Source organism: Clupea harengus, unplaced genomic scaffold, assembly GCF_900700415.2.
Source record: "Clupea harengus unplaced genomic scaffold, Ch_v2.0.2, whole genome shotgun sequence".
In the NCBI taxonomy this organism is placed as follows: domain Eukaryota; kingdom Metazoa; phylum Chordata; class Actinopteri; order Clupeiformes; family Clupeidae; genus Clupea; species Clupea harengus.
The window spans coordinates 7,084-34,163 of NW_024879841.1; the positions used below are offsets into that span (position 1 = coordinate 7,084).

Genomic DNA, 27,080 nt, shown 5'->3' on the forward strand with positions numbered 1-27,080 from the left:
AGATAGAGGGGGTCATCTGCATGGGTCAGGTAGAGAGGTAGAGAAAGAGGGGGCCATCTGCATGGGTCAGGTAGAGAGGTAGAGATAGAGAAAGGAGATGGGGAGTTGGCAGAAGGTAGAAATGTGATTATTTCAAATGATTGCTGCACAATGACACTTTTGGTAAACACTCCCTAGGGTGGGACACTACCTCATATATTGTTGATTCTCAGATAGAGAGAGAGAGAGAGAGAGGGGGAGAGAGAGAGAGAGAGGGAGAGAGAGGGGGAGACAGAGGGAGAGAGAGAGGGAGAGAGAGAGAGGCAGGGGAGAGAGAAGGGGAGAATAAGAGAGAGAGGGAGAGAGAGAGGGAGAGAAAGAGGGAGAGGGAGAGGAAAAGAGAGAGAGAGTGTGTGTGTATATGTGTTCCTGGACTTTGCTCAACTTTTCCCGCCATGGCAATAAAGTTTTACACCTTAGACACTCTGGGCTCCTCCTTACAGGTCTGACATAAGAGGAAGGGCAGAAATAGTCAAAGTTCACTTTACAGAATCCATTTTAACAGGAGGAAGAAGCTCTCTACGTTTAGCTCAACTCAATTTGAAAGCTTGGTTATGTTTGATAGAAACATGTGAGTCTAATTTTGAGAAACATGTTCTGATGTGTGCACACATCTGTGCTGTGATTGATTTATTTAGAAAAGGTTGTTTCCCCACGGGACGTATCGCTACAAAATGGCGGCATAGTAAACGGGTCAGTTAATCATCTATTCACAATACTATTCGACCCCAATAGTATGTTATGTTTTAGTGTATGCGTTTATTTGAAAAGGGACAGTGTACATTGATAAACATTTCCCAAGAAAAATGTAAATTAGCTAGGTTAGCTATTTTTCATCCGCTGTCCCTTGGCAGAGAATGACAGAGAGATACGGAAATAAAAGAAAGAAATAATAAGAGAAAATTATATAATTAAAAGAAATAATAATGATAATAATAAAAAGATAAGCAACAGTGTGTCAAAACAGTGCAGTTAAGATAACAAATTGTAAAAACCAGACAGACAAGATGTTAGACATAAAAAGAAGTTAGTAGTGAGTAGTGCAGTGGCCTAATTATGGTTGCCGGTTTGGTTATTTTTTTTTTGTTTGTTTTTGAACACTGAAATACTGGCGCACTCCCTTACATCAGTAGGGAAGGTATTCCAGTAATTAGAGGTGCGTACTGAGAAGACTGTCTGTCCAAACGTACTGTGTCTACTGTATAACACAGTCTCCCCTGGTGACTGCCCTAGTTGCCAAGCCATTGCCATCCTTCAGCTAGTCAGTAGTTTTCAGTAGTTGTCTTATAGGCTACGTATTTGAAAATTGTGCTTAGATTTTTAGGTGCCTACTGATTATTATTCTTGCCAACATTATTTTAGTAGGGTGAAACTAAAGGACATATTTCTGTATCTGGCCAGGTAGAAAGGTAGAGATAAAAGGGGGGGGGGGGGGTTCAAAAGGGAGGGAGGATAGATTATCAGAAGCATGGCAGATGAAATCATACACGTATGCATGCTATGCTTGGACTTGAATTGATCCTTATGATGCGGGCGGAGAACGTTATCTTAGGGCATTAGGGACAGATGGTGGCGTTAAGGGATTGGTTGGTGGGGGGAGAACGTTATCTTAGGGCATCAAGGGTAGATGGTGGTATTAAGGGATTGGTTGGTGTCAAATGCATAGAGGTGCAAAACCACTTTAGAGTGTTTGGGCTGGTTTCCTCTTCACTCTGCTCTAGGGTTATATGTGTGTAGGGTGTTTGGGCTGGTTTCCTCTTCACTCTGCTCTAGGGTTATATGTGTGTTGAGTGTTTGGGCTGGTTTCCTCTTCACTCTGCTCTAGGGTTATATGTGTGTTGAGTGTTAGGGCTGGTTTCCTCTTCACTCTGCTCTAGGGTTATATGTGTGTTGAGTGTTTGGGCTGGTTTCCTCTTCACTCTGCTCTAGGGTTATATGTGTGTTGAGTGTTTGGGCTGGTTTCCTCTTCACTCTGCTCTCTTCTTCTTCTGCTCTTTCTGCTGCTGCTTCTCCTTTCCTGTCTTTGAGTGTGGAGATCCTCTCTTCCCCTCCTCTCTTATTCTATCACTCTATCTGTCTGTCTGATCCTGTCTTCCCCTGCACTCTTATTCTATCACTCGGTCTGTCTGATCCTCTCTTCCCCTCCACTCTTATTCTATCACCCTGTCTGTCTGTCTGATCCTCTCTTCCCCTCCACTCTTATTCTATCACTCTGTCTGTCTGATCCTCTCTTCCCCTCCACTCTTATTCTATCACTCTGTCTGTCTGATCCTCTTCCCCTCCACTCTTATTCTATCACCCTGTCTGTCTGTCTGATCCTCTCTTCCCCTGCACTCTTATTCTATCACTCTGTCTGTCTGTCTGATCCTCTCTTCCCCTCCACTCTTATTCTATCACCCTGTCTGTCTGTCTGATCCTCTCTTCCCCTCCACTCTTATTCTATCACTCTGTCTGTCTGATCCTCTCTTCCCCTCCACTCTTATTCTATCACTCTGTCTGTCTGATCCTCTCTTCCCCTCCACTCTTATTCTATCACTCTATCTGTCTGTCTGATCCTCTCTTCCCCTCCACTCTTATTCTATCACTCTGTCTATCTGTCTGTCTGATCCTCTCTTCCCCTCCACTCTTATTCTATCACTCTGTCTGTCTGTCTGTCTGATCCTCTCTTCCCCTCCACTCTTATTCTATCTGTCTGTCTGATCCTCTCTTCCCCTCCACTCTTATTCTATCACTCTGTCTATCTGTCTGTCTGATCCTCTCTTCCCCTCCACTCTTATTCTATCACTCTGTCTGTCTGTCTGTCTGATCCTCTCTTCCCCTCCTCTCTTATTCTATCACTCTATCTGTCTGTCTGATCCTCTCTTCCCCTCCTCTCTTATTCTATCACTCTGTCTGTCTGTCTGATCCTCTCTTCCCCTCCACTCTTATTCTATCACTCTATCTGTCTGTCTGTCTGATCCTCTCTTCCCCTCCACTCTTATTCTATCACTCTATCTGTCTGTCTGTCTGATCCTCTCTTCCCCTCCACTCTTATTCTATCACTCTGTCTGTCTGATCCTCTCTTCCCCTCCACTCTTATTCTATCACTCTGTCTGTCTGATCCTCTCTTCCCCTCCACTCTTATTCTATCACTCTGTCTGTCTGATCCTCTCTTCCCCTCCACTCTTATTCTATCACTCTGTCTGTCTGATCCTCTCTTCCCCTCCACTCTTATTCTATCACTCTGTCTGATCCTCTCTTCCCCTCCTCTCTTATTCTATCTGTCTGTCTGTCTGATCCTCTCTTCCCCTCCTCTCTTATTCTATCTGTCTGTCTGTCTCTCCTTCACCTTCTCTCACCCAATCATCTCAGGTTATGTTATTTTCAATCTCATGCATTCAGGTTTATTTGGTCATTCATTTGTTCAAATTGGCATCCAATAGGTGTATTAACTTGCTATCATTTACAGTTGTACTTATTCATTTGGGTTATATAGTACATTCAGTTTATTGTGTTAATGAACTGTACATTAACCATCATATAACTCCTCGTGTGCCATGCCATTACATTAATTAAGATCTCATAATTGTCATATATCCTATTTGGTAATATTGTAGGTAATTTAACATTTTGTTTAAATTCAATTATACTTATATTTAAAATTAATAGTATACAAATATTAATGTAATTCGTTTTTTAAATACATTATTGTTTTGATTCCTTGTTTCTACTGAAGCCAGTTGTGTGTCCATGAAGAGAAGCTGAGCAATGGAAACACCAGGAGACGCTCCAGAGGGACAGAGGTAATGCATCATCTGAATTATGTGTGATGTTAAATGAAGCTGATATGTCCGTGTGTTTCTGTGGCTCTTGGGCTTTTTAGTGGACTTATAGGCCTACTCCACTTAGGCTAATAGCTTATTCTTAAACACTGCCTGTGTCCTTCAATTTTCTGTGTTCATTTCCCTTTTCATAACAGCAAGTCAGTCACTCTCCAGCACCATTTGTGAAAAATTAAGTGTGTGGGGGTCTCTTATGTATGGATGTGCTTGATGTCACTCTTTCTGTGGGGGAGAGGATACGGGTGATATGTCTGCTTGGGGGGTGGGGGGCATAGGTGAGGGGTGTGTGTGTGTGTGTGTGTGTCTGGGGGTCAAGGTAGGAGGTTGTCTAGTTGACCCTGGCCATCTAAATGCTAATATGCCAGGCAGAGGGGTCTAGTTGACCCTGGCCATCTTAACGCTAATATGCCAGGCAGAGGGGTCTAGTTGACTCTGGCCATCTAAATGCTAATATGCCAGGCAGAGGGGTCTAGTTGACCCTGGCCATCTTAACGCTAATATGCCAGGCAGAGGGGTCTAGTTGACTCTGGCCATCTAAATGCTAATATGCCAGGCAGAGGGGTCTAGTTGACCCTGGCCATCTAAATGCTAATATGCTAGGCAGAGGGGTCTAGTTGAATCTGGCCATCTAAACGCTAATATGCCAGGCAGAGGGATCTAGTTGACCCTGGCCATCTAAATGCTAATATGCCTGGCTCCAACCATCTGGTCATGGCTGTAGACAAAGGCCAGGAATCCAGTCTAATGGCTCTGGGTCCAGACCCCTGGTCTTATTCAAACTGAGGGTTAGGGTCAGAGGGTCTATTGATATCAAATCAAATCAAATCAAATCAAACTTTATTTGTACGGCGCATTTCATACAAGGAGGTAACACAATGCGCCTCACAGTAGGAAAGAAAGGGGGGGTTTACAAACACTTGTAAAAAAAACACACAGATTTTCCAGAGATGCATAAACAGGAAATAACGTACTAACCGCACTGGCACCGTAAAGAACTGCTCAGCACAGTTATCGTCAAACTAAGAGACAGCTGCTGGGGGGTATTCTTAGGTATTCTGGCAGAGTGTTCCAAAGGTTGGGAGAATAGAAACTAAAAGCTGCTTCCCCATGTCTCTTTGTCCTGGCTTTTGGAACTGTTAGAAGTTCAGTGCCGGAGGACCTCAGGGATCTACTGGGTGTGTACCTTGAGAGCATGACTGACATATATTCAGGTGCATGACTATGGAGTGATTTATAGACTAGTAAGAGAACCTTGAAATCTATTCTAAAACTAACAGGTAGCCAGTGCAGTGATTTTAATACTGGTGTGATGTGCGCTCTTCGTCTTGTTTTAGTGAGAACTCGCGCTGCTGCATTCTGTATTGTTTGTAGTTGACTAATGGCTTTTTTTGGTAGACCAGACAAAAGCGAGTTACAGTAGTCTAGCATGCTCGTGATGAACGCGTGCATCAGTCTTTCGGTGTCAGCCTGAGCGAGAAACGGTTGCACCTTAGCAATGTTTCTTAAGTGATAAAAAGATGTTTTAATTATATTTTTGATATGGGTTTCAAAATTAAGATCTGAGTCAAATATGACGCATAGGTTTCTGGCTTGGTGCTTGGGTTAGGGTCACGGGGTCTATTGATATGGTCTGGTATGTGAAACCCACCAATATCTAACAGTAGTGAGAGGAGAAAACTACATTTCACACGCTCTTGCATTTCATGTGGAATTGTGAGCACAGCAGCGTCATTAAAACTCTGGCCAGTTCAGTTCAATGGCTGAATTTAAATATCGAAATCAAAATAAGTAGTGATGCATCCCATGAATACTTTGTAATTGTATTTAATTTAAATACCAACATTCACCTTCCAGCTTCCCCTTTTTAAGAATAGTCAGTCAGATTTTGGGTGGAAATGCCTCTGTAGTAAATCATAGGTGCTATTTTGTGTGATAGACACGTCCGTCAGGAGAGACCTCCATCACCTGTGCCCACTTGTGTGTCCATGAAGAGTGACCGGTCAAAAGATGACGCCAACTACTTCCAAAATGAAGATGGTACAGATGCATCAAGGCAAGTCCATGAAACAGACTCATGTCAAGGGTATGCTTAAAAAGGTATACTGTCACACAGACTAACACAAGATTACCCTAGGACGGGTGTGTTAGGAATAGGGCTGAACGATTTGGGAAAATAATCTAATTGCAATTTTTCCCCCCAATATTGCGATTGCGATTGAATATGCTATTTTTTTTATCCTCTTTTTTTCCCAACAAAACGTAATTAATTATTTAGATATGACCAACACAATATTAAATACATTTAGTGTAAAATATTCTCTCACATTTTTATTTAACTGCTCATTACAAAAACAAGAACAACAAATCGGTGGCTTTGCCACTGTGCATTTAAGTAATTTAAACAAAGTCATTGTAAGTATAAACACAAGGCATGCACTTTTTAAACACTGTGTGCAAAATGTACCATCTTAAGAATCTTTTTTATTTATTTTTTTTACCACGTTGTAATCGCGCGCGTTGCGGTTGGAAAATCGTGTTTTATCATATCGCGATTTTATCGCAAATGCAATTAATAGTTCAGCCCTACTCTGTAGTAAATCATGGGTGCTATTTTGTGCGATAGATACGTCCGTCAGGAGAGACCTCCATCACCTGCGCCCACTTGTGTGTCCATGAAGAGTGACCGGTCAAAAGATGACGCCAACTACTTCCAAAATGAAGATGGTACAGATGCATCAAGGCAAGTCCATGAAACAGACTCATGTCAAGGGTATGCCTAAAAAGGTATACTGTCACACAGACTAACACAAGAGTACACTAGGACGGGTGTGTTAGGAAGTCAACAAATAGTGAATTTAGAGTGTCACAACCAGATATTTGGTAAAGAAACAAAGAGTTTGTCTATAAATACTTTGTAACTGTATTTCATTTACAAACAAAACAACTTTCTATCAATACTTTGTAATTGTATTTAATTTAAATACCAAAACTCCCCTTCCAGCTTCCCCTTTTTAAGAATAGTCAGTCAGATTTTGGGTCTAGATGCCTCTGTAGTAGGGCTGAACGATTTGGGAAAATAATCGAATCGCAATTTTTATATGCGATTTTTTTTATTTTATCCTCTTTTTTTTCCCGACAAAACGTAATGAATGATTTCAATATGACCAACACAATATTAGATACATTTAGTGTAAAATATTCTCTCACATTTTTATTTAACTGCTCATTACAAAAACAAGAACAACAAATCGGTGGCTTTGCCACTGTGCATTTAAGTAATTTAAACAAAGTCATTGTAAGTATAAACACAAGGCATGCACTTTTTAAACACTGTGTGCAAAATGTACCATCTTAAGAATCTTTTTTATTTATTTTTTTGACCACGTTGTAATCACGCACTTTGCGGTTAGAAAATCGCATTTTATAATATAGCGATTTTATCGCAAATGCAATTAATAGTTCAGCCCTACTCTGTAGTAAATCATAGGTGCTATTTTGTGCGATAGATACGTCCGTCAGGAGAGACCTCCATCACCTGCGCCCACTTGTGTGTCCATGAAGAGTGACCGGTCAAAAGATGACGCCAACTACTTCCAAAATGATGGTACAGATGCATCAAGGCAAGTCCATGAAACAGACTCATGTCAAGGGTATGCCTAAAAAGGTATACTGTCACACAGACTAACACAAGAGTACACTAGGACGGGTGTGTTAGGAAGTCAACAAATAGTGAATTTAGAGTGTCACAACCAGATATTTGGTCAAGAAACAAAGAGTTTGTCTATAAATACTTTGTAACTGTATTTCATTTACAAACAAAACAACTTTCTATCAATACTTTGTAATTGTATTTAATTTAAATACCAAAACTCCCCTTCCAGCTTCCCCTTTTTAAGAATAGTCAGTCAGATTTTGGGTCTAGATGCCTCTGTAGTAGGGCTGAACGATTTGGGAAAATAATCGAATCGCAATTTTTATATGCGATTTTTTTTATTTTATCCTCTTTTTTTTCCCGACAAAACGTAATGAATGATTTCAATATGACCAACACAATATTAGATACATTTAGTGTAAAATATTCTCTCACATTTTTATTTAACTGCTCATTACAAAAACAAGAACAACAAATCGGTGGCTTTGCCACTGTGCATTTAAGTAATTTAAACAAAGTCATTGTAAGTATAAACACAAGGCATGCACTTTTTAAACACTGTGTGCAAAATGTACCATCTTAAGAATATTTTTTATTTATTTTTTTGACCACGTTGTAATCGCGCACTTTGCGGTTAGAAAATCGCGTTTTATAATATAGCGATTTTATCGCAAATGCAATTAACAGTTCAGCCCTACTCTGTAGTAAATCATAGGTGCTATTTTGTGCGATAGATACGTCCGTCAGGAGAGACCTCCATCACCTGTGCCCACTTGTGTGTCCATGAAGAGTGACCGGTCAAAAGATGACGCCAACTACTTCCAAAATGAAGATGGTACAGATGCATCAAGGCAAGTCCATGAAACAGAATCATGTCAAGGGTATGCTTAAAAAGGTATACTGTCACACAGACTAACACAAGAGTACACTAGGACGGGTGTGTTAGGAAGTCAACAAATAGTGAATTTAGAGTGTCACAACCAGATATTTGGTCAAGAAACAAAGAGTTTGTCTATAAATACTTTGTAACTGTATTTAATTTACAAACAAAGCATCTTTCTATAAATACTTTGTAATTGTATTTAATTTAAATACCAAAACTCCCCTTCCAGCTTCCCCTTTCTAAGAATAGTCAGTCAGATTTTGGGTGTAAATGCCTCTGTAGTAGGGCTGAACGATTTGGGAAAATAATCGAATCGCAATTTTTTTTATTTTATCCTCTTTTTTTTCCCGACAAAACGTAATGAATGATTTCAATATGACCAACACAATATTAGATACATTTAGTGTAAAATATTCTCTCACATTTTTATTTAACTGCTCATTACAAAAACAAGAACAACAAATCGGTGGCTTTGCCACTGTGCATTTAAGTAATTTAAACAAAGTCATTGTAAGTATAAACACAAGGCATGCACTTTTTAAACACTGTGTGCAAAATGTACCATCTTAAGAATATTTTTTATTTATTTTTTTGACCACGTTGTAATCGCGCACTTTGCGGTTAGAAAATCGCGTTTTATAATATAGCGATTTTATCGCAAATGCAATTAATAGTTCAGCCCTACTCTGTAGTAAATCATAGGTGCTATTTTGTGCGATAGATACGTCCGTCAGGAGAGACCTCCATCACCTGTGCCCACTTGTGTGTCCATGAAGAGTGACCGGTCAAAAGATGACGCCAACTACTTCCAAAATGAAGATGGTACAGATGCATCAAGGCAAGTCCATGAAACAGAATCATGTCAAGGGTATGCTTAAAAAGGTATACTGTCACACAGACTTAAACAAGAGTACACTAGGACGGGTGTGTTAGGAAGTCAACAAATAGTGAATTTAGAGTGTCACAACCAGATATTTGGTCAAGAAACAAAGAGTTTGTCTATAAATACTTTGTAACTGTATTTAATTTACAAACAAAGCATCTTTCTATAAATACTTTGTAATTGTATTCAATTTAAATACCAAAACTCCCCTTCCAGCTTCCCCTTTCTAAGAATAGTCAGTCAGATTTTGGGTGTAAATGCCTCTATAGTAAATCATGGCTGCTATTTTGTGCAAATCTCATGTCCGTCGGGAGAGACCTCTTGAGATGCATTTGGACACCAGGGAAGTATTTGTAATTTGCAATGAAATCAGACTAAAAACCCCACATGATCAATTTACAAAATTATTTTAGAAATAATTACAGTATAGAATAGACAGTCAAGTGCAGACCCAAAAACCTAGAGGCAAGGAAAAAGAAAATCTGGATACATTTAACATCATATGTTACTGAAAGGCACACGATGTAGCTTTTTAACAATGTTTGAGGTATGGTTTTGGAATAAGCACATATTTTGTTTTCATAAGCCACTCAGGCTATTCACTAGGTTTCTGATATAAGCTCGAAATCCTGTGGAAATATAAGACCAAATTTTACAGTACAGTGTTTACATCACAGTACATCAGATAGCAAGCTGGGTAGTTTAAATCAGGGTCAACTGTGCTTTTGTTGATGTTTAAAGGTTCCCTCCATACTTCTTCACTTTGATTTTCCATCCCCAGAAGCCAAATGGAGGAATGTAACCCAGATGCTGTCAGTGACCAGTTCACCCAGAGTCAACATGGGGATCTGAAGCACATATTCCAGGTTTGATGCACACATTTAATGCAGTGCTGCTATGGAGTATATGTTCATATTTAGTAATATACACCACCACACAAAAGTATTGAATTGCTCACTAATGTACTTATTTTTGAAAGAAAATAACATTTTACAATTTAAATAACCTAAGATTGACCATAAATATAATATAGCTAATCATTAGGCCTGTTATGGCATGAGTGACAGGTTATGGTGTCATGGTTAATACGGGTTGTCATAACAATGAAATCCCAAACTATGCCAACTTCCCCTTAAGAATGACATAATTGACTGAATGGCACTTGATGACAGCAGTCATAAACATTCATAAAAACTCCTTGATGTTCGTGTTGGATACATGGATACATGTTCATGTTGATGTTCGTGTTATGTTACGGTTATGGCAGTGTCATGTCAGTCTTGTCAGGGGATAACGCTCAGAAGTTCAATGTTCAGTATTTCAACAGCATGTACTTCACCTCACATCAAGCAAGTACTCCTTCTCTCCCACCCCTTCCAAAGGAATGAGGCATGCTTAAATAATGCTGCCCATTGGGCTAGATTGGACCAATTAGCTCCAATTGGACCTAACCATGTCAGGGTAACCCTCCCCACATTAGTCCTATAATGCACATAATACATTACATTAACAAATACATTGTTACGGCCAGCCTCGCTGACTGCAACATTGAAGACAAAAGAGTCAAAAGGGGCTCGTGTCTAGGGGGTTTATTTATTTAACAAAAAGACTAGTGCCACAGGTTCACAACAGTAGATATCCGTCTTGGCGTGAGGAGCAGGACGCGAGATCACTCGGTACTAGCCAGCCCTTCATCCACGGCAGGACACGCTTTATAAAGGGACGACTCCGCCCCCGAACCTAGGTCGCACCTGAAACCTATTAGTCAAAAGAAAAGAGCAGGCACAAAGCAAACAGAACTACGCCACCCGGAGGCTAAAGAGGACTGTGACATACATCAATCCACCACCAAGTTCACCAAGGTTCCCATGACAATACATTTACCATATTTGCACCTTTTACACATACCACCCATGATATTAACAAACATACATAGCAAACGTCACATCAAACAACCCTCATTCCAATTCACATCTCCCTCCCCTGTGGGATGTGGCGAAATACCATTCCTTAGCGGCGAGCTCTTCCGCAAACAAGCAGCAGTACGGGAGTGAGTGTGAGTATGTCTGTATGGATGTATTAACCGGGGTTGTATGCTGAAACAGAGAGTAAAGGTGATGTGACATGATAATGGATGTAATGATAATAAACAGGTGAACAGTGACAACTAACTGTAATGCAATGCCCTGCAAAGTGCGACCAGATATTTGTGCTTTAGGTGTTAGAGGTGAAGATCATCATCTTTGTGAAGAATGAGCTGAAGAGATTCAAGAAGATGCTGAGTCCAGATTACCAAGAAAACTTTGAGAGTAAAGAGGAGGATGAGAGTGACGTCAGAGAAGCGGCTCTGAAGATGGCACTGCACTTCCTTAGGAATATGGAGCTGAAAGATCTTGCTGACAAACTGCAAGAAAGTAAGAATTATTCCTTTATTCATATTTGCATTTTTTTGCATCACTAAGCTAAAATTAGGAAAAAAAGAAACAGCTATTGTTTGTCCTCAGTGGCTTGCAAAACCTTATTATGTTTTATTTTGTATATTTGAAATAGATGAGCCAGATGTAGTTTGTCAGACTGAGCTAAAAAGAAATCTCAAGAACAAGTACCAGAGTGTTTTTGAAGGCATACCCAAACAAGGAAGATCTGATCTTCTAGAAAAGATCTACACAGAGGTCTACATCACAGAGGGAGGAAGTGGAAAAGTAAATGAAGAGCATGAAGTCAGACAGATTGAGTTAAAATCCAAGAGACCAGCTGGACAGGAGACATCAATCAGATGCAGTGACATCTTTAAACTCTTACCTGGCCAAGACAAACCAATCAGAAGTGTTGTCACAAAAGGAGTTGCTGGCATTGGTAAAACTGTCTCAGTTCAGAAGTTCATCCTGGACTGGGCAGAGGGAACAGAAAACCAGGATATCCACTTCATATTTCCACTGCTTTTTAGGGAGCTCAACCTCATGAGAGAAAAACAGCTCTCTTTGATGGATCTCCTCCACCACTTTTTCACAGAAATAAAGCAGTCAACTTTTCTCAGCCAAGGGAAGTACAAAGTGTTGTTCATCTTTGATGGTCTGGATGAATGTCGACTCCAACTAGACTTTCAGAATAATGAAAGTTTGACTGATGTGACAGAGGTCACCTCATTGGACGTACTCCTGACTAATGTCATCAAGGGTAATCTGCTCCCCTCTGCTTTGCTTTGGATAACCTCTCGACCAGCAGCAGCCAATCAAATCCCGCCTGAGTGTGTTGACCGGATCACAGAGGTACAAGGGTTTAATGACCCACAGAAGGGGGAGTACTTCAAGAAAAGGATCAGTGATCAGAATCTTGCCAGCAAAGTCATCTCTCACATCAAATTATCAAGGAGTCTCCACATTATGTGCCACATACCAGTGTTTTGCTGGATTGCTGCCACTGTTCTTGCGGTAATTTTTGGTTATTCAGGAGGTGGACAGATTCCAAAGACTTTGACAGAGATGTATACCTATTTCCTTATTTTCCAAACCAAACAGAGGAGCCTAAAGTTTGAAAATGTGCCTGACCTTGATCCACAGTGGAACCAGAAAGTTATCCTTGGTCTCGGAAAATTGGCATATGAACAGTTAGAGAAGGGAAATCTGATTTTTTATGAAGAAGACCTAAAAGAGTCTGGCATGGATGTCAGAGAGGCAGCAGTATGCTCTGGCATATGCTCCCAGATCTTTCGAGAAGAATCAGGGCTTTATCAAGAGAAGGTGTTCTGCTTCGTGCATTTAAGTGTCCAGGAGTATCTTGCAGCTTTGTATGTGTTTTTGATGATGGCAATTGAAAGGAAAGACATAATATCCAGACACCAAACTCCTGGAACATTCATTAAGCATCGGGATTGGACAGGGAGTCGGTGGTCTCCTGTAATAAAGACATCCATGACCACCTTACACAAGAGTGCTGTGGACAAAGCTTTGGAGCATGAAGATGGACGCTTTGACCTATTCCTCCGTTTCCTTCTTGGCCTCTCTCTGGAGTCTAACCAGACTCTCCTGCATGGCCTACTACAGAGAGGACAAAATAAGATCGACAATGAAGAAACAATCAGTTACATTAAGGAAAAGATCAGGGATGTTCCTTCATCAGAAAGGGTGATCAACCTCTTCCACTGTCTGAATGAGCTCAATGATCACTCCTTAGTGGAAGAGGTCCAGAGCTTCCTGAGTGCTGGGACACTTTCTGAAGCTGAACTCTCACCTGCCCAGTGGTCAGCTCTAGTGTTTGTGCTGCTGACATCAGAACAGAAGCTGGATGTGTTTGACTTAAAGAAGTACATCAGATCTGATGAAGCTTTCCTCAGGCTTCAGCCAGTAGTGGAGGAATCTCAGAAGGCTCAGTAAGTATGGTTAATGACACTACCTGGATTTCCATCCAAGTTTTTAATGCACATTTTGACCATTCAAATAATATACCCTGACTGGAAACACTTGAAATTCGTATAAAATGTAATAACATTCTATTTGCTAGAGGGGGGGTTGATTAACTTGCCGTTCTGGTATAATGCCAATACGTTTGCATAATACAGATGATGAAAGTGCACTGATTCACATTTTTGTTTAGCCGAATTTTCACGAATGTGCATAAAAGATGCAAATTAGTCAGCTTTTGATATGCGAAAAACATTTTGTCTGATTTTTTTAATTAGTTTAAAAGCAACACTAATATGCACACTGCAGCAGTGCCCTTTTCATTGAGCTTATAGTCACTGGTGGCTGTTTTCCCCTTAAGGCTCAATAGCTGTGGGCTCACTGAAAGGAGCTGTACAGCACTGGCATGTATCCTCAGCAAAGCATCTTCAAAACTGAAAAATGTGGATCTCAGTGACAACAGTATTGGAGATATTGGGGTCCAACAACTCTGTAGCGGACTGGAGAACCCAAACTGTGCACTGGAGACACTCAGGTACGACATTTGGATTCTTCAGTATTCCCTAGGAATGAGTTATGTGGGATTATTTGAACTGTTTCATTTCTTGATCAAATATCCCCATTATTACAGACACACAGACAGTATTTCTTATACACCTTATTACAAAATAACATATTAGTTGTGTGTTCCATTTATGATGGTTTCAAGACATGTCCTTCTTCCATTGCCATCTTTAGATTCCTTTACCACTGAGAGGTTCAGCCTCTTATGAACCAGAATAAGAACTCCGTTTTTCTTACTGGAAAAGGAGCTATAATAAACTTGCCCTACCCAGTCTCTTTTACATTTTTTGGCCACATCATCCTTAAAATATTTTTCTTAAATGAATGCTAACCGAGCTTGTTTATGTTTAAGATATAAAAGCACCTTCTTCCGTTTCACCGGATTCCCACAACCATTAATATTCCAGGACACTACCTTAACGTAGGAATTATTTGCCATTCATGTAATAAGAAAATACAAAATAATGGAAGGATAGGCATATAACTGCCATCCTATTTTATCTGGCATTCTTGTACCAATGTTATATTCAAAGGCATGTGTACCATTACTGAGTATAATGGAAATGTCTGACATTTTCAAGTGAACAAACATGACCAAACTGGTCAACCTAAACCTATCCTCTTCAGTATAGAACACAGTAACAAAAAAAAGCCTCCAACTATCAACTGGACTCGTTAAATCAGTCCAACAGAAGAAAGAAAGAACAGAAATAAATCAATTTGGTCAGTGGAATATTTGACTGACTAGTTCTGTAGCCACACAAACACTGTCCAGCCCCACCATACCTCTCTCATACTCTCTCTGTAATTTTTAGATCTTCATCATGCTTTTATTCTCTGTCCAAGTTGTCTTCAACATTGTTCTCCATCTCAGTCATTTGTTGCTCGATGAACTTGACAGCCTCTGTTGCATCTTGAAACTGTAAAGGGCAGAAATGGATTTTTGCAGTGGAAAATCACAGATGGCATTCTTCCTCTAGTAACTTCTCATTTGGTGGGGCCTGGGTGTTGGTTTATGGTGGCCCCAACAAACATTACAGAGATGCACTGTCCCAATTGTTGATTTTCCAACCCCCTGCTGAGACGCTTTTCTCAAACCTATGTGTCTGGTTCTCTCTCTGTGCTTTTCCAGGCCGGGGTGAAACTAGGGGCAGAGAAATTAGTGTAAGAGTGCTAAAGTGAAATATGCATTGTAAGATGATTTCTTTGTCATGTTTGGGTTAATTTTAATGGTCTCAGTCTGAGTAGGAAAATGGTCTCAGTTCTACAGCTGTATATATTAATTAAAACATAGATATCAGAGACCTGATAATTCTGGTCTCTGTGAGAGTGCAAAGGTATCTCACTTTAGAGGGGGGTCACCCCAATTTTGGGTGAGAACTACCTCCATTTAGTTGTTAATGTGTTATTCTCATCTTGAGAAACCTCTCATCTATGGGGGTAATTATTAGTGTTTTTATGTTTCATGTGGTGGTTTAAACTTCTATTCTTCACTTTACACTTGTTAAATTGTAACTGGTAGTAGTCACTTGTAGCTGACGTAATATATTGGTAATTCTGACCCACTATGACCTCTGGTGAAATTCTTAACTGATGGGTATTCTGGTTATGGTGTTCCGGTAATACTGACTAGGATTTGGTTACAGACCTAGAGTGGACAACACACTTTTTGAGGTTCCTGGCTAGAATCAACTGGACTAGACATGCTGCAGATAAACTGTTAATTGTATGATATAGGGTTAGGATTGCGGACCAGCCTCTGCACTGGATCAAAAGGACATACATAGAGCGGACAAGCAGTCTGGCGCTCTGTCACTGAGCCACGGAGATCTAACAAGCTGAAATGTCCCTGTAACAGACCTGTGGGACCTCTGGGTTAGTTCAGACTAGATGCGGGTTTTGTCTGCGGATTTTTCAAGAAGGAATCGGCCGGCCGTGACAAGATCCTTCAATGACACCATCCCAGTGAAAAACACAGTTAATAGTGAGTAAGGGAGGAAATTCAAATACAGACGATAGGTGCATTGAGTTGGAGATCAGCCTACAATTCCGGTAGTAAAACTACAGAAAAAGCAAGGAGCTTAGACTGGGTTCCCAAAAGAGTGGAGTCAGACACAGAAAATGGAGTCAGATTAAGTATGAATATAATAAGAAAGATGTTTTAACAAATGTTACTTTTTCAGCAAAGCAAAGAGAGACGAATCCACCCAAACCTTCCAGGCGCCTATTCCCTCATTGGTCTAGGAAATTACGTCTTTACAAAACATTCTGCTCCTCCCCCTCAATGTACTGTAACTCCTAGTGTCGCTCGAAAAGCGAGCCTGAGTTTCACCTTCTTGTGGTAGAGCAGTTGTCTCGCCATTGAAAAAGCTTTCCTCCTCTCAGCTAGCTCCTTGGTCATGTCTGGGAAAAGGGAAATGTTGCAACCACTCCACATGATCATAAGTCGGGCGAGACCCAGGAGAGCGGTGTGCTCTTTCATTTTCAAACTCACTGTCAACATCCACGCCCAGTCCCTCTGACAAGATCTTTTCAATGCATTTCTGTTGTTCCCCTCTGTACCGTTTGATTGATCTCCAATGTCAGTCCCTCTGATAGACCCAGCAGTCTCACACGGCTTTTATTTTCTAAATCCTCCACACGGTTCTACAGGGTGTCTATGCGCTTGATCTTTAGCTCGTGGTCGCTCACCAGTAACTGCGTGGTGTCCTCAATGTCGGATATTCCGCCTCAGTCAGCCGTTCTTGCAGCGTTTACAGCACTTTTCATTTCAGCAGTGGTTCCTTTGATCATTGACACAATCCGAAGGGACTGTATGCAGTGTGGCGTTAATTTGACTCACTTCAGCATAAAGGGTTTCCAGGCTAGCATTCTACTCAGGTCGTTATGGGCTAGCACCACCGGAGTCAATAGCAGCAGGCGTCCTACGTGTAGACTTCGAGGAAGTATTTCGAGGAAGAAGCCATAGTCTCTATTTCTGTGCTTCAGTTGGTGAAAATTAACCACGGAGTATTCTCAAACAAAAATGTGTTGAAAAATATGGAGAAAGATACCCACCAAGATCCTTCCTTTCAATGATAAAAGCTCACTGAACGAACAGCAGGCGTTGTCTCAGTTTACAAAACTAATATCAAGTAAATTTTGGAACAAACACTCAGATGGAAATAAAATGTTTCATGGAACCACAATGTCACAAACTGTTTCATGGAAAATCTGGATGACTAGGTGACTCAGATATGTTTTCTCCTTACGTGAGTTGTTACTAAAACCCAAATCCTTAAATTCAGTTAATTAACAATGGGACCTTGTGTCACGTCTGTGCTGAACCCTGCTCCGGCCACGCCCCCCTTTTTTACTTTAAACTCACACACCTCTGCTACTGCCTCAGTCACATTCACACTCCCAGCTGCACTTCATTCGCAATCAGTACTGATCACACACACCTTTATTTTGTATAATAATATTATCCTTTCCTATCTACAGCCTTGGAGACTGCAGTATTACAGACGAGGGCTTCAGTTATCTTGCATCAGCACTGAGATCAAACCCCTCACACATGAGAAAGCTGTGGCTGGATGGGAATAAAGCAGAAGACTCAGGAGTGAAGCATCTTTCTTCTCTTCTGGAGGATCCCAACTGTAAACTGGAGGTACTAGGGTGAGTATCACAAGACCACAAGACCTGAGTTGATTATCAGTGAATTTGACAGTGACAGTGACTTATCATGCTCTTCACATGTAAATGGTCACTATTTATCCACCAGTAAACACTTCTTATCACTCTGATTTTCCATCTTTATTACACAACACACACACACACACACACACACACACACACACACACACACACACACACACACTCCCACACACTTACTCAAACACACACACACACACACACACACACACACTCCCACACACTTACTCAAACACACACACACACAAACTTACACACACCTTCAAAGACATACACACTTGCACACACACACACACATACACACTTACAGAAACACACACACACACACATGCACACTTACAGACACACACACACCAACACACATACTTACACACACTTACACACAATTCCACACACTTACACACACACACATACACACACACACTTACACACACACACTTACTTACGCACAAACTTACAAACACATAGAAACACACACACACAAATGCACTTAAACAGACTGTTACGGCCGGCTCGTGACCGCAACATAACAACGGAGGCAGACAACAACGGTTTTCTTACAAAAAGCACACGTGTTTATTCAGTCCACTACAATCTCAATACAAAGGCAACGTGTCTAGGGGTTTAGCCGTCGATATCCTGAGCCAGAGAGTCAGGTGTCCATTGATCCTTTCATTCCCTACACCTCGTCAGGTGTGGGTAATCAGTCATCAGTCGTCCCAAACGTCCTACAGGCCATGCATGGCCATTGCATCGTCTGTAGAGGCGCAGTGGGTCGTAACACCTCCCTCCCAAGAAGGTTTCCCTAGGAAACCTAAAAAACACAAAAAAACGACCCTCTGTGACCCTGTGCAGACTCCATTCCCCCAGCATCCAGGGCCCTGGGAAATTTTAGGAACAAAGAGAATACAGGTCACAAGACAAAATGATTCACGCTCTTGAGAGCATCAGAAATAATATTATCAAGTCCTCAAATATATTTAATGTGTAAAGGATATGGCTTGAGTATAAGACTCCAGCGCATTATTCGTTGATGAGAGTTCCTCATGCGGTCGATGAACACTAGAGGACTTCAATCCGTGTAGACCGTGCCAAAACCAGAGGCAGAATCCAAATAAACCTCAATATACTGTTCTGCCATTACAAGGGGTAGTGCCTCCTTCTCCACAGTGGAATAATCCATAGCCAGATGTGCAACACCATCTGAGCCCAATTGTGGAAGTACCACACCAACACAGTCACTGGCATCAACAGCCAAATGAAAATAATCTTTAACTTGGAAAAACTTTCAAGGTCCATTTGGATAAGCTTTCCCTTATCCAAATATTGGGCTTTAGGCTCAACATTCAGTTGCTCTATCTGCCCCTTAGAATCTTCCTGTGCATTTTCCCACTGTTGCTCCAGAGAAGATATGATGTCTGATTTTTCTTTCAGTATCCTATCCTTATGCTCCAGCTGTTCCCCAACCTGCTTTGATAGGATCTGAAGGTCATCTTCCCGTTTGCTAGCCTCCCCCAGAAGCTTGTTTCGCTCATCTTTAGATGACTTGAGTTCTCGCTCATAATGTCGTTCTTTCTCAAGAACTTCTTGTTTGAGACGGTTCAGTTGCAGTTGGCTTGACCGTTTAGTTTGAACGTAGCTTGGAGTTCTCCTGACGGCTCTTTCAGGTTAAGCTTCTGACTTTTAGTCTTCTCAGACTTATCCTCTTTAGCTTTTTCGAATCCAACAGAATTAAGTTTCTTCTTCTTAAGTGCATGGCACTCAGAGATCTTGTGCCCTGACTTTTTACAGCAAAAGCACTTCATACAATAGTTTAAATCAGCCGAATTCCTATGACCCCTAGGGTTAGACACAGGGTTAGGCCTTGTCACTCTGCCCTTGACTGGAACTCTGAACCTACCCTGATCACCACTATCTCTACCCTGCATGCCTCGGTGGGTCAACACAAACTCATCTGCCAATAGAGATGCGTGAGCCAGTGTTGCAACCCTCTGCTCATTCAGATAGGTAGCCACCGCATCAGGAACACACCTAACCCTTAATTCAAACTGGCGTTCGCGTTCACGCTGGTGGTCCTCGCGTTCCTGTTTGCGCAGTCTGTCTTCATGTTCCTGTTTGCGCAGTCTGTCTTCACGTTCGCATTCACGCTGTTTGTCTTCGCGTCTGCGTTTGCGCAGCTTGTCTTCGCGTTCGCATTCGGCTTGTTCCCTCTGGAACTCTAACTTTTTTATTTCTAGTTCTATCTCCAGCCGTTTTTGTTCCACATCCATCTCTTTCAGTCAGGCTTCACTAGTGAAGAGAGAGACTCCAGGACTATGTGGGTCCTCTGGTTTTGTTATTAATACACTTCTCTCAATCAAAAAGGCTTTTATGACCTTCAGTATGGCAGGCTTGCTTCTCTTTACCTGGCTACTAAGCTCTGCTCCATAATGTTCGGCGACTGCTACCAGCTGATCTTTTGTACACGTCTCTAACCGCTCCTCAGAGGGCCCACTAATAATGTCCTCCACCTCTGAAGCTATAGTGCTACCAGAGGAAACCAATAAGTATACAATTTAACTAACACAGGAGTCTTAGCACCAACTACACACAGAGATGTAAACCACTGTCTACACCTCATACCATCTGGCCTAGAACGCAGTTCAAATTTTTAGTTTGTACATGCCTACTAACGTCCTCTTTGATCCAGGGAAATTTGAGCAACTAACCCATCTCTCGTACGAAGATATCGGCGAAAGTTTTTTCACCAAGGGAAGATCTTGATTTTATCATGTCCCATCTACAATTAATATGTTATTAACCATACGTGATCAACAAACGCAACTTACATCATTGCAAACGTTATTCTGTGCACTATACATCTACATATTCAATGCTATCATGTCATGCAAGGTCATTGCATAATCTAGCGAAAAGCGGAGTGGAGGATATATATGCTTGCTTAAACCCAGCATGAAGTAAATGTACTGAACTTGAACATAGCTGAGCACTTTTATAGCTGGTGCTGTTCCATGGCAGATGGATATGATATGAAGACTCTTGTGACATGGACAATGTGTGTGGATGTGTTGATGTTTTCTAATAATAAACATTGAGAAACACAAATTCAGTGTCAAATTTAAATAATTTATTTTAATAACATAAAACCCCAGGAATAACGCCCATTATTTTGTAAATCACAGTAATAATAACAGTAAATCTTCGTCCGAAGACATTGCTAGTGAAAGAGGCTTTGTATTCTTCTTACTTGCAGCAGCGCTAGTAGCAGAAGCCCCCCTCACACCTTTTCGTCGTCTTGGCGGCATTATGTTCACTGTTCAGATCAACTGAATCCACTATGATTTTCCAGCGTTTTATACCCGTTTGACCATTAAACCCACACGCCAGCAAAATGCTATTCTGTCATTATTCACACTTTAATCACACGCTCATCACGCTCGTCTAAGGTTGACTTATCGTTTGTCGCGCTCCAGTGACACGTCAGCACACGTTTGTCTCGCACCAGTGACACGTCACTTGGTCGCTGTCACATGCTCCTCATGCTAGTCATGCGTCTGTCCTACGCTATTCTTTCACTAGTCACACGCCAGATGTGTCCACCTCGCCCTAGAATGCTCGAAATTGAACGATTAGAAAGTTCAGAGAACGTTAACCAGAACGTTATGGTGTGACGGGGCCTTAACTAACAGAGAATATAACCCACCAGCGGCAATGCCAAACTATAGGCAATCTAGGATTCCCCAAAACTTTCCACAATCCCTTACAGTCAAAATGGCTTGCCACGATAGCCCAGTCTCACACCGCTACTGGATAAGTATCGGGCTTCACTCTACAGCCTCTAAACTTAATGTGCAGCAAGTTAAGCTAATACAACTTGTATCACTTCCCAGCGGTAACTAATACCACAACTACCACTAACTGAATAACACGTCTTTATTATTACTTATCAACTAATGGTCTTCAAGGAAGAAAAAACAACAAACCTCGTGAGTTTCACTCACTGTGCGTCACCGGCAAACAATCCCTTTTTTTGGGCGTTGAGCTACTCCCCTCCTAGTTGAATGTAAACTAACTTCGCCTCGCTAGTCTTCTACGGCTTACCAGGCTCGAGGCAAACTTCAAACGCTGAACTCGCGGGAATGCAGCAGACCATAGACGCAGTCAAACTTCCAAACCCCGAAGCGTACCCCCACCCGGGATTACCGCAAAAAATAACAAACGAAAATAACAAAACAGTACTCCGAAGGAAGCGTCGCACCCGACACAGCTGGAGATTTCTTAACTACAGGAGTTTGCTCTGTTTAACTCAGCGACACACAGTTAGAATACCCTCACCTACAATCCTGCCTCCGAACACAATACGATCCCGGACGAGGTCCCCAATTATTATGTTACGGCCGGCTCGTGACCGCAACATAACAACGGAGGCAGACAACAACGGTTTTCTTACAAAAAGCATGTGTGTTTATTTAGTCCACTACAATCTAAATACAAAGGCAACGTGTCTAGGGGTTTAGACGTCGATATCCTGAGCCAAAGAGTCAGGTGTCCATTGATCCTTTTATTCCCTACACCTCGTCAGGTGTGGGTAATCAGTCATCAGTCGTCCCAAACGTCCTACAGGCCATGCATGGCCATTGCATCATCTGTAGAGGCGCAGTGGGTCGTAACACAGACAAACACACTTACACACACACACACAAACACACTTACAAACATAATTACACACACACAAACACACACACACACACACACATACAGACATACACACACTTACAAACATACACCTATACATAACAACTTACAAACACACACAATATATATATATTTTTTTTTATTCTCATACCATTTTTTTTGGTCTAAAAGGATATTCATTTTATATTCCTTTCCTCTCTACAGCCTGTCAAACTGCAGTATTACAGAAGAGGGCTTCAGTTCTCTTGCATCAGCACTGAGATCAAACCCCTCACACATGAGAAAGCTGTGTCTGGATGAGAGTAAAGCAGGAGACTCAGGAGTGAAGCATCTTTCTTCTCTTCTGGAGAATCCCAACTGTAAACTGGAGAAACTAGGGTGAGTATCAAAAGACCAAATACTGAGTTGATATCAGTGAATTTGACAGTGACAGTAACTTCTCATGCTCTTCACATGTAAAGGGTCACTATTAATCCACCGGTAAACACTTCTTATCACTCTGATTTTCCATTTTTATTACACACACACACACACACACATACATACACATACACATACACATACACACATGCACACTTACAGACACACACACACACACACACCAACACGCATACTTACACAAACACACACACACACACTTACACACACACTTACAAACACACACACACTTACACACACACACACAAACTTACACTTACACATATACAGTACATACTAACACACACATATACACACACAGGCACTCTTAAACACACATTCATACAAACTTACAAACACACATTTTATATATATATTATTGTATTCCTTTTCATATTGTTTGTCTAAAATGGATTTTGTTTAACCTTTTCTCTCTACAGCCTGTCAGACTGCAGTATTACAGAAGAGGGCTTCAGTTCTCTTGCATCAGCACTGAGATCAAACCCCTCACACATGAGAGAGCTGTGGCTGAATGGGAATGAAGCAGGAGACTCAGGAGTGAAGCATCTTTCTTCTCTTCTGGAGGATCCCAACTGTAAACTGGAGAAACTAGGGTGAGTATCACAAGACCAAATACTGAGTTGATATCAGTGAATTTGACAGTGACAGTAACTTGTCATGCTCTTCACATGTAAAGGGTCACTATTAATCCACCGGTAAACACTTCTTATCACTCTGATTTTCCATTTTCCATTTTTATAACACACACACACACACATACATACACATACACACATGCACACTTACAGACACACACACACACACACACACACACACCAACACACATACTTACACAAACACACACACACACACTTACACACACACTTACAAATGCACACACACACTTACACACACACACACACACTTACACACACACTTACACATATGCATATTAACACATTTACACATATGCATATTAACACATTTGCACACACACACACACGCACTGTAGGAGCCGCATTTAAGTTTATTGTACTTTTGATGACCTATTCATTTTTGTATATTTGTATTGGCAAGTGTGCACCCTCTGCAGGTGGTGAGGGTGCTGCCTTATTAGTGTGCACCCTCTGCAGGTGGTGAGGGTGCTGTCTTATTAGTGTGTGCACCCTCTGCAGGTGGTGTGGGTGCTGTCTTATTAGTGTGCACCCTCTGCAGGTGGTAAAGGGTGCTGTCTTATTAGTGTGCACCCTCTGCAGGTGGTGAGGGAGCTGTCTTATTAGTGTGCACCCTCTGCAGGTGGTGAGGGAGCTGTCTTATTAATTGGTGCGATTTGTGCACGGCGGGAGAAGGCGGGTTATGGAGCAACACCGTCATTGACCTCAGTCTCAGTCTCAGCCTCAGCCTCAGTCTCAGTCTCAGTCTCAGTCAGTTAGAATTATCATTCTCTTCACATGTAAAGGGCGACTACTAATCATCCACCAGTAAACACTTCTTATCACTTTGATTTTCCATCTTTATTTCACACACACTTATACACACACACTACGGAAAATGCACACTACTAAATGCATGGTGCTATGGTCAAGGTGTCACGGAACGTCGGACAACACAGAGATTGCATGGAGGTGGGAGTTTATTGAAACCAGCCAGTACAGGGTTCACAGGGAAAAACGGAAAAAAACACAAAAGCAACTCAGGATGAAGTCCAAACGGGAACGCACAAAAGATAAAAATCAAAAAACTATAACGCACATTTTGATGTTTTGTGAGTTATAGTTTTTTGATTTTTATCTTTTGTGTGTTCCCGTTTGGACTTTTTTATCCTGAGTTGCTTTTGTGTTTTTTTTTTCGCTTTTCCCTGTGAACCCTGTACTGGCTGTGTCGTCCGACGTTCCGTGACACCTTGACCACAGCACCATGCATTTAGTACTGCATTTTGGGTGGGAATACCACCTCAGTGTGCATTATTTTCAACCTTTCAAATGCTCTGTAATCCAATGTACCTGACGTAGTAAACTACTTATCCCCTCAATAATCTACAAAAATAATCTTACCTTAAATATACTGCAAATGTCTTTCTGTGTTTGCCTTGACTGAATTATGACTATATTTTCACTCTAGACTCTCAGACTGCAGTATCACAGAGGAGGGCTATGCTAGTCTGGCTTCAGCCTTGAGGTTAAATCCCAATCATCTCAGAGAGCTGGATCTCAGAGGAAATGATCCAGGGAAATCAGGAGTCAAACTGCTTTTAGACCTAAAGAAGGACCCGCAGTGTAAACTGAAAAATCTCAGGTAAATGTATATCAAGACCAAGAATATTACAAAGAGGTTCAAATACATAAAATATTGTGACTGTTATTACGAGTATATACGTTCTATGACTATAACAAGTCTTCTTCATTGCAATTGACTTAAAGCATTCGTCTCTTTATTTAATAGCCACACCTCATAATTTTAGCTGTTGACACTAATGACAATAGATGAACATTATATTGAAAGTGACAGGATGAGCTCAGCTGTTGCAGTGAAAACTCAGCCTGCTAGATTTAAAGCTGCTGCACCAGGCCAAGCAGACTTATTGAATCAATAGACTATACTAGTGGGTAGCAGTGCTTCCTTTCCCATTAGAAAAACACATATGTGACTGATCAGCTTGCTTTTTTCATTTCTGCAAAGAGCTGCCTTGGTAGAAGTTGTAATGTTTTTGTGTGTTTTGATGTTTTGTGTCAGACAACAGATATGTTTATTGTCTCTTTTTGTACAGGTTCCTGAAGGGGAGTGCTGCTGAGGAAGCCTGTGCTGCTGTGGCTTCAGCTGTGGGTTCAAACCCCTTACTCATAACTCGCCTGGATCTGAGTGGGCTCATACCAGAAGCCTTGGGAGTGACTCAGCTGTGTGCTTTACTGGAGGATTCCCACTGCAGACTGCAGAGACTGATGTTAGTGGATGCTTTTACATTCTTTTTAATTTACATCCATAAGCTGCATTCTTCTCTTTTTGGAGGATGGAAGTCTAGTTAAGTCTTTTGAACAACTTAAAGGTGCTTCCTATGTGTAATTAATACAGAGGTTTTCTTAAGTGACAGTTGGCCAATATCTAGCTCTGAACTATGTCCCAGAAGAAGCCTGTTAGCTCAGACATCATCACAGGGTTAGAGATCTCTGTTGTAGATGAGAACTACTTTATTGCATTACCAGAGATATACACTCAGGAAAGCATTCCAGTAGACAGAAGTAGCATTCCCACCAATGATGATCTCTCTAGATTTCCTTACCTTAGGGAGGTGAACCTTCTTACAGTCAAAGCCAATCTGGAGTTGTTGATTGGCAGCAATGTGTACAATGGTATGATGTGAACTAGCTCTGTTAGACCAGACAGCAACGACGGCGTGTATTCTTCAGCAGCACACGTACTTTATTAACTATATCCAGCTTCGTCCATCATTCATTACTCAATGGTCAAGCGCACCCTAGTGGCCTGACATTCCACTACATCCCCCCCTTTTAGTCATTAACCATATTACTGCTAAAACTTCATTTAACTCTCAATAACCTGGCCACAGAACAAACCAAACATTTAGCATAATGCATTTCCATCAAACATGTGTATAACATTCTTTAGTGTTTTTCTTTTCCTAAACTTGAAGGAAAGGGTAGACTACCAAAACCTTCTGACTCTGCTACAGCGGTTTATTCTGCCCTTTTTCACAGCAGGCCTACTAAGCTACAATGTTGCGTGTGTGTTACCAGTCCAGTCTTTCAGGTGGGCGGGAGACTCTCCCGTATCTGGTCACAGTCACATTAGAGTCGGGCTGGTCTTCCTGCGGCTGGCCAGTATCTGGAACAGTCAGCCGAGGCCGGTTTCTTCTCAGCGTTCCCAGCTCCGTCTCAGCATTGTATGATCTTGGAGATGATGCCGGTTCTTGGACTGTTCCAGTGGTCTTTGCCGTCCTGATCCATACCCTCTGGCCTGGTTCAAGTATCGGCAACTCTTTTGCTCTGTGTCTTGCTCCATACGCTTCCTTTTGATT

The 27,080-nt window shown here is 41.4% G+C and overlaps 1 protein-coding gene across 1 annotated transcript; it reads left to right on the plus strand.

The window, feature by feature from the left end:
• Positions 1–10,030: 10,030 nt before the first annotated feature.
• Positions 10,031–24,327, plus strand: LOC122130501 (NLR family CARD domain-containing protein 3-like). The gene is made up of 6 exons (XM_042705216.1): positions 10,031–10,144; positions 11,497–11,692; positions 11,829–13,647; positions 14,040–14,213; positions 22,835–22,869; positions 24,263–24,327. Exons 1-6 carry the CDS (start codon positions 10,067–10,069, stop codon positions 24,325–24,327), a joined length of 2,367 nt encoding a protein of 788 aa, XP_042561150.1. The 5' UTR covers positions 10,031–10,066.
• Positions 24,328–27,080: the final 2,753 nt, after the last annotated feature.

Excerpts from the sequence above, each read along its gene's own strand:
- LOC122130501 (XM_042705216.1), top strand. The coding sequence starts at position 10,067 with ATGGAGGAATGTAACCCAGATGCTGTCAGTGACCAGTTCACCCAGAGT. Across the intron at positions 10,145-11,496 it reads ATCTGAAGCACATATTCCAG|GTGTTAGAGGTGAAGATCAT; the intron begins GTTTGATGCACA and ends TTTGTGCTTTAG. Across the intron at positions 14,214-22,834 it reads TGTGCACTGGAGACACTCAG|CCTGTCAAACTGCAGTATTA; the intron begins GTACGACATTTG and ends TCCTCTCTACAG.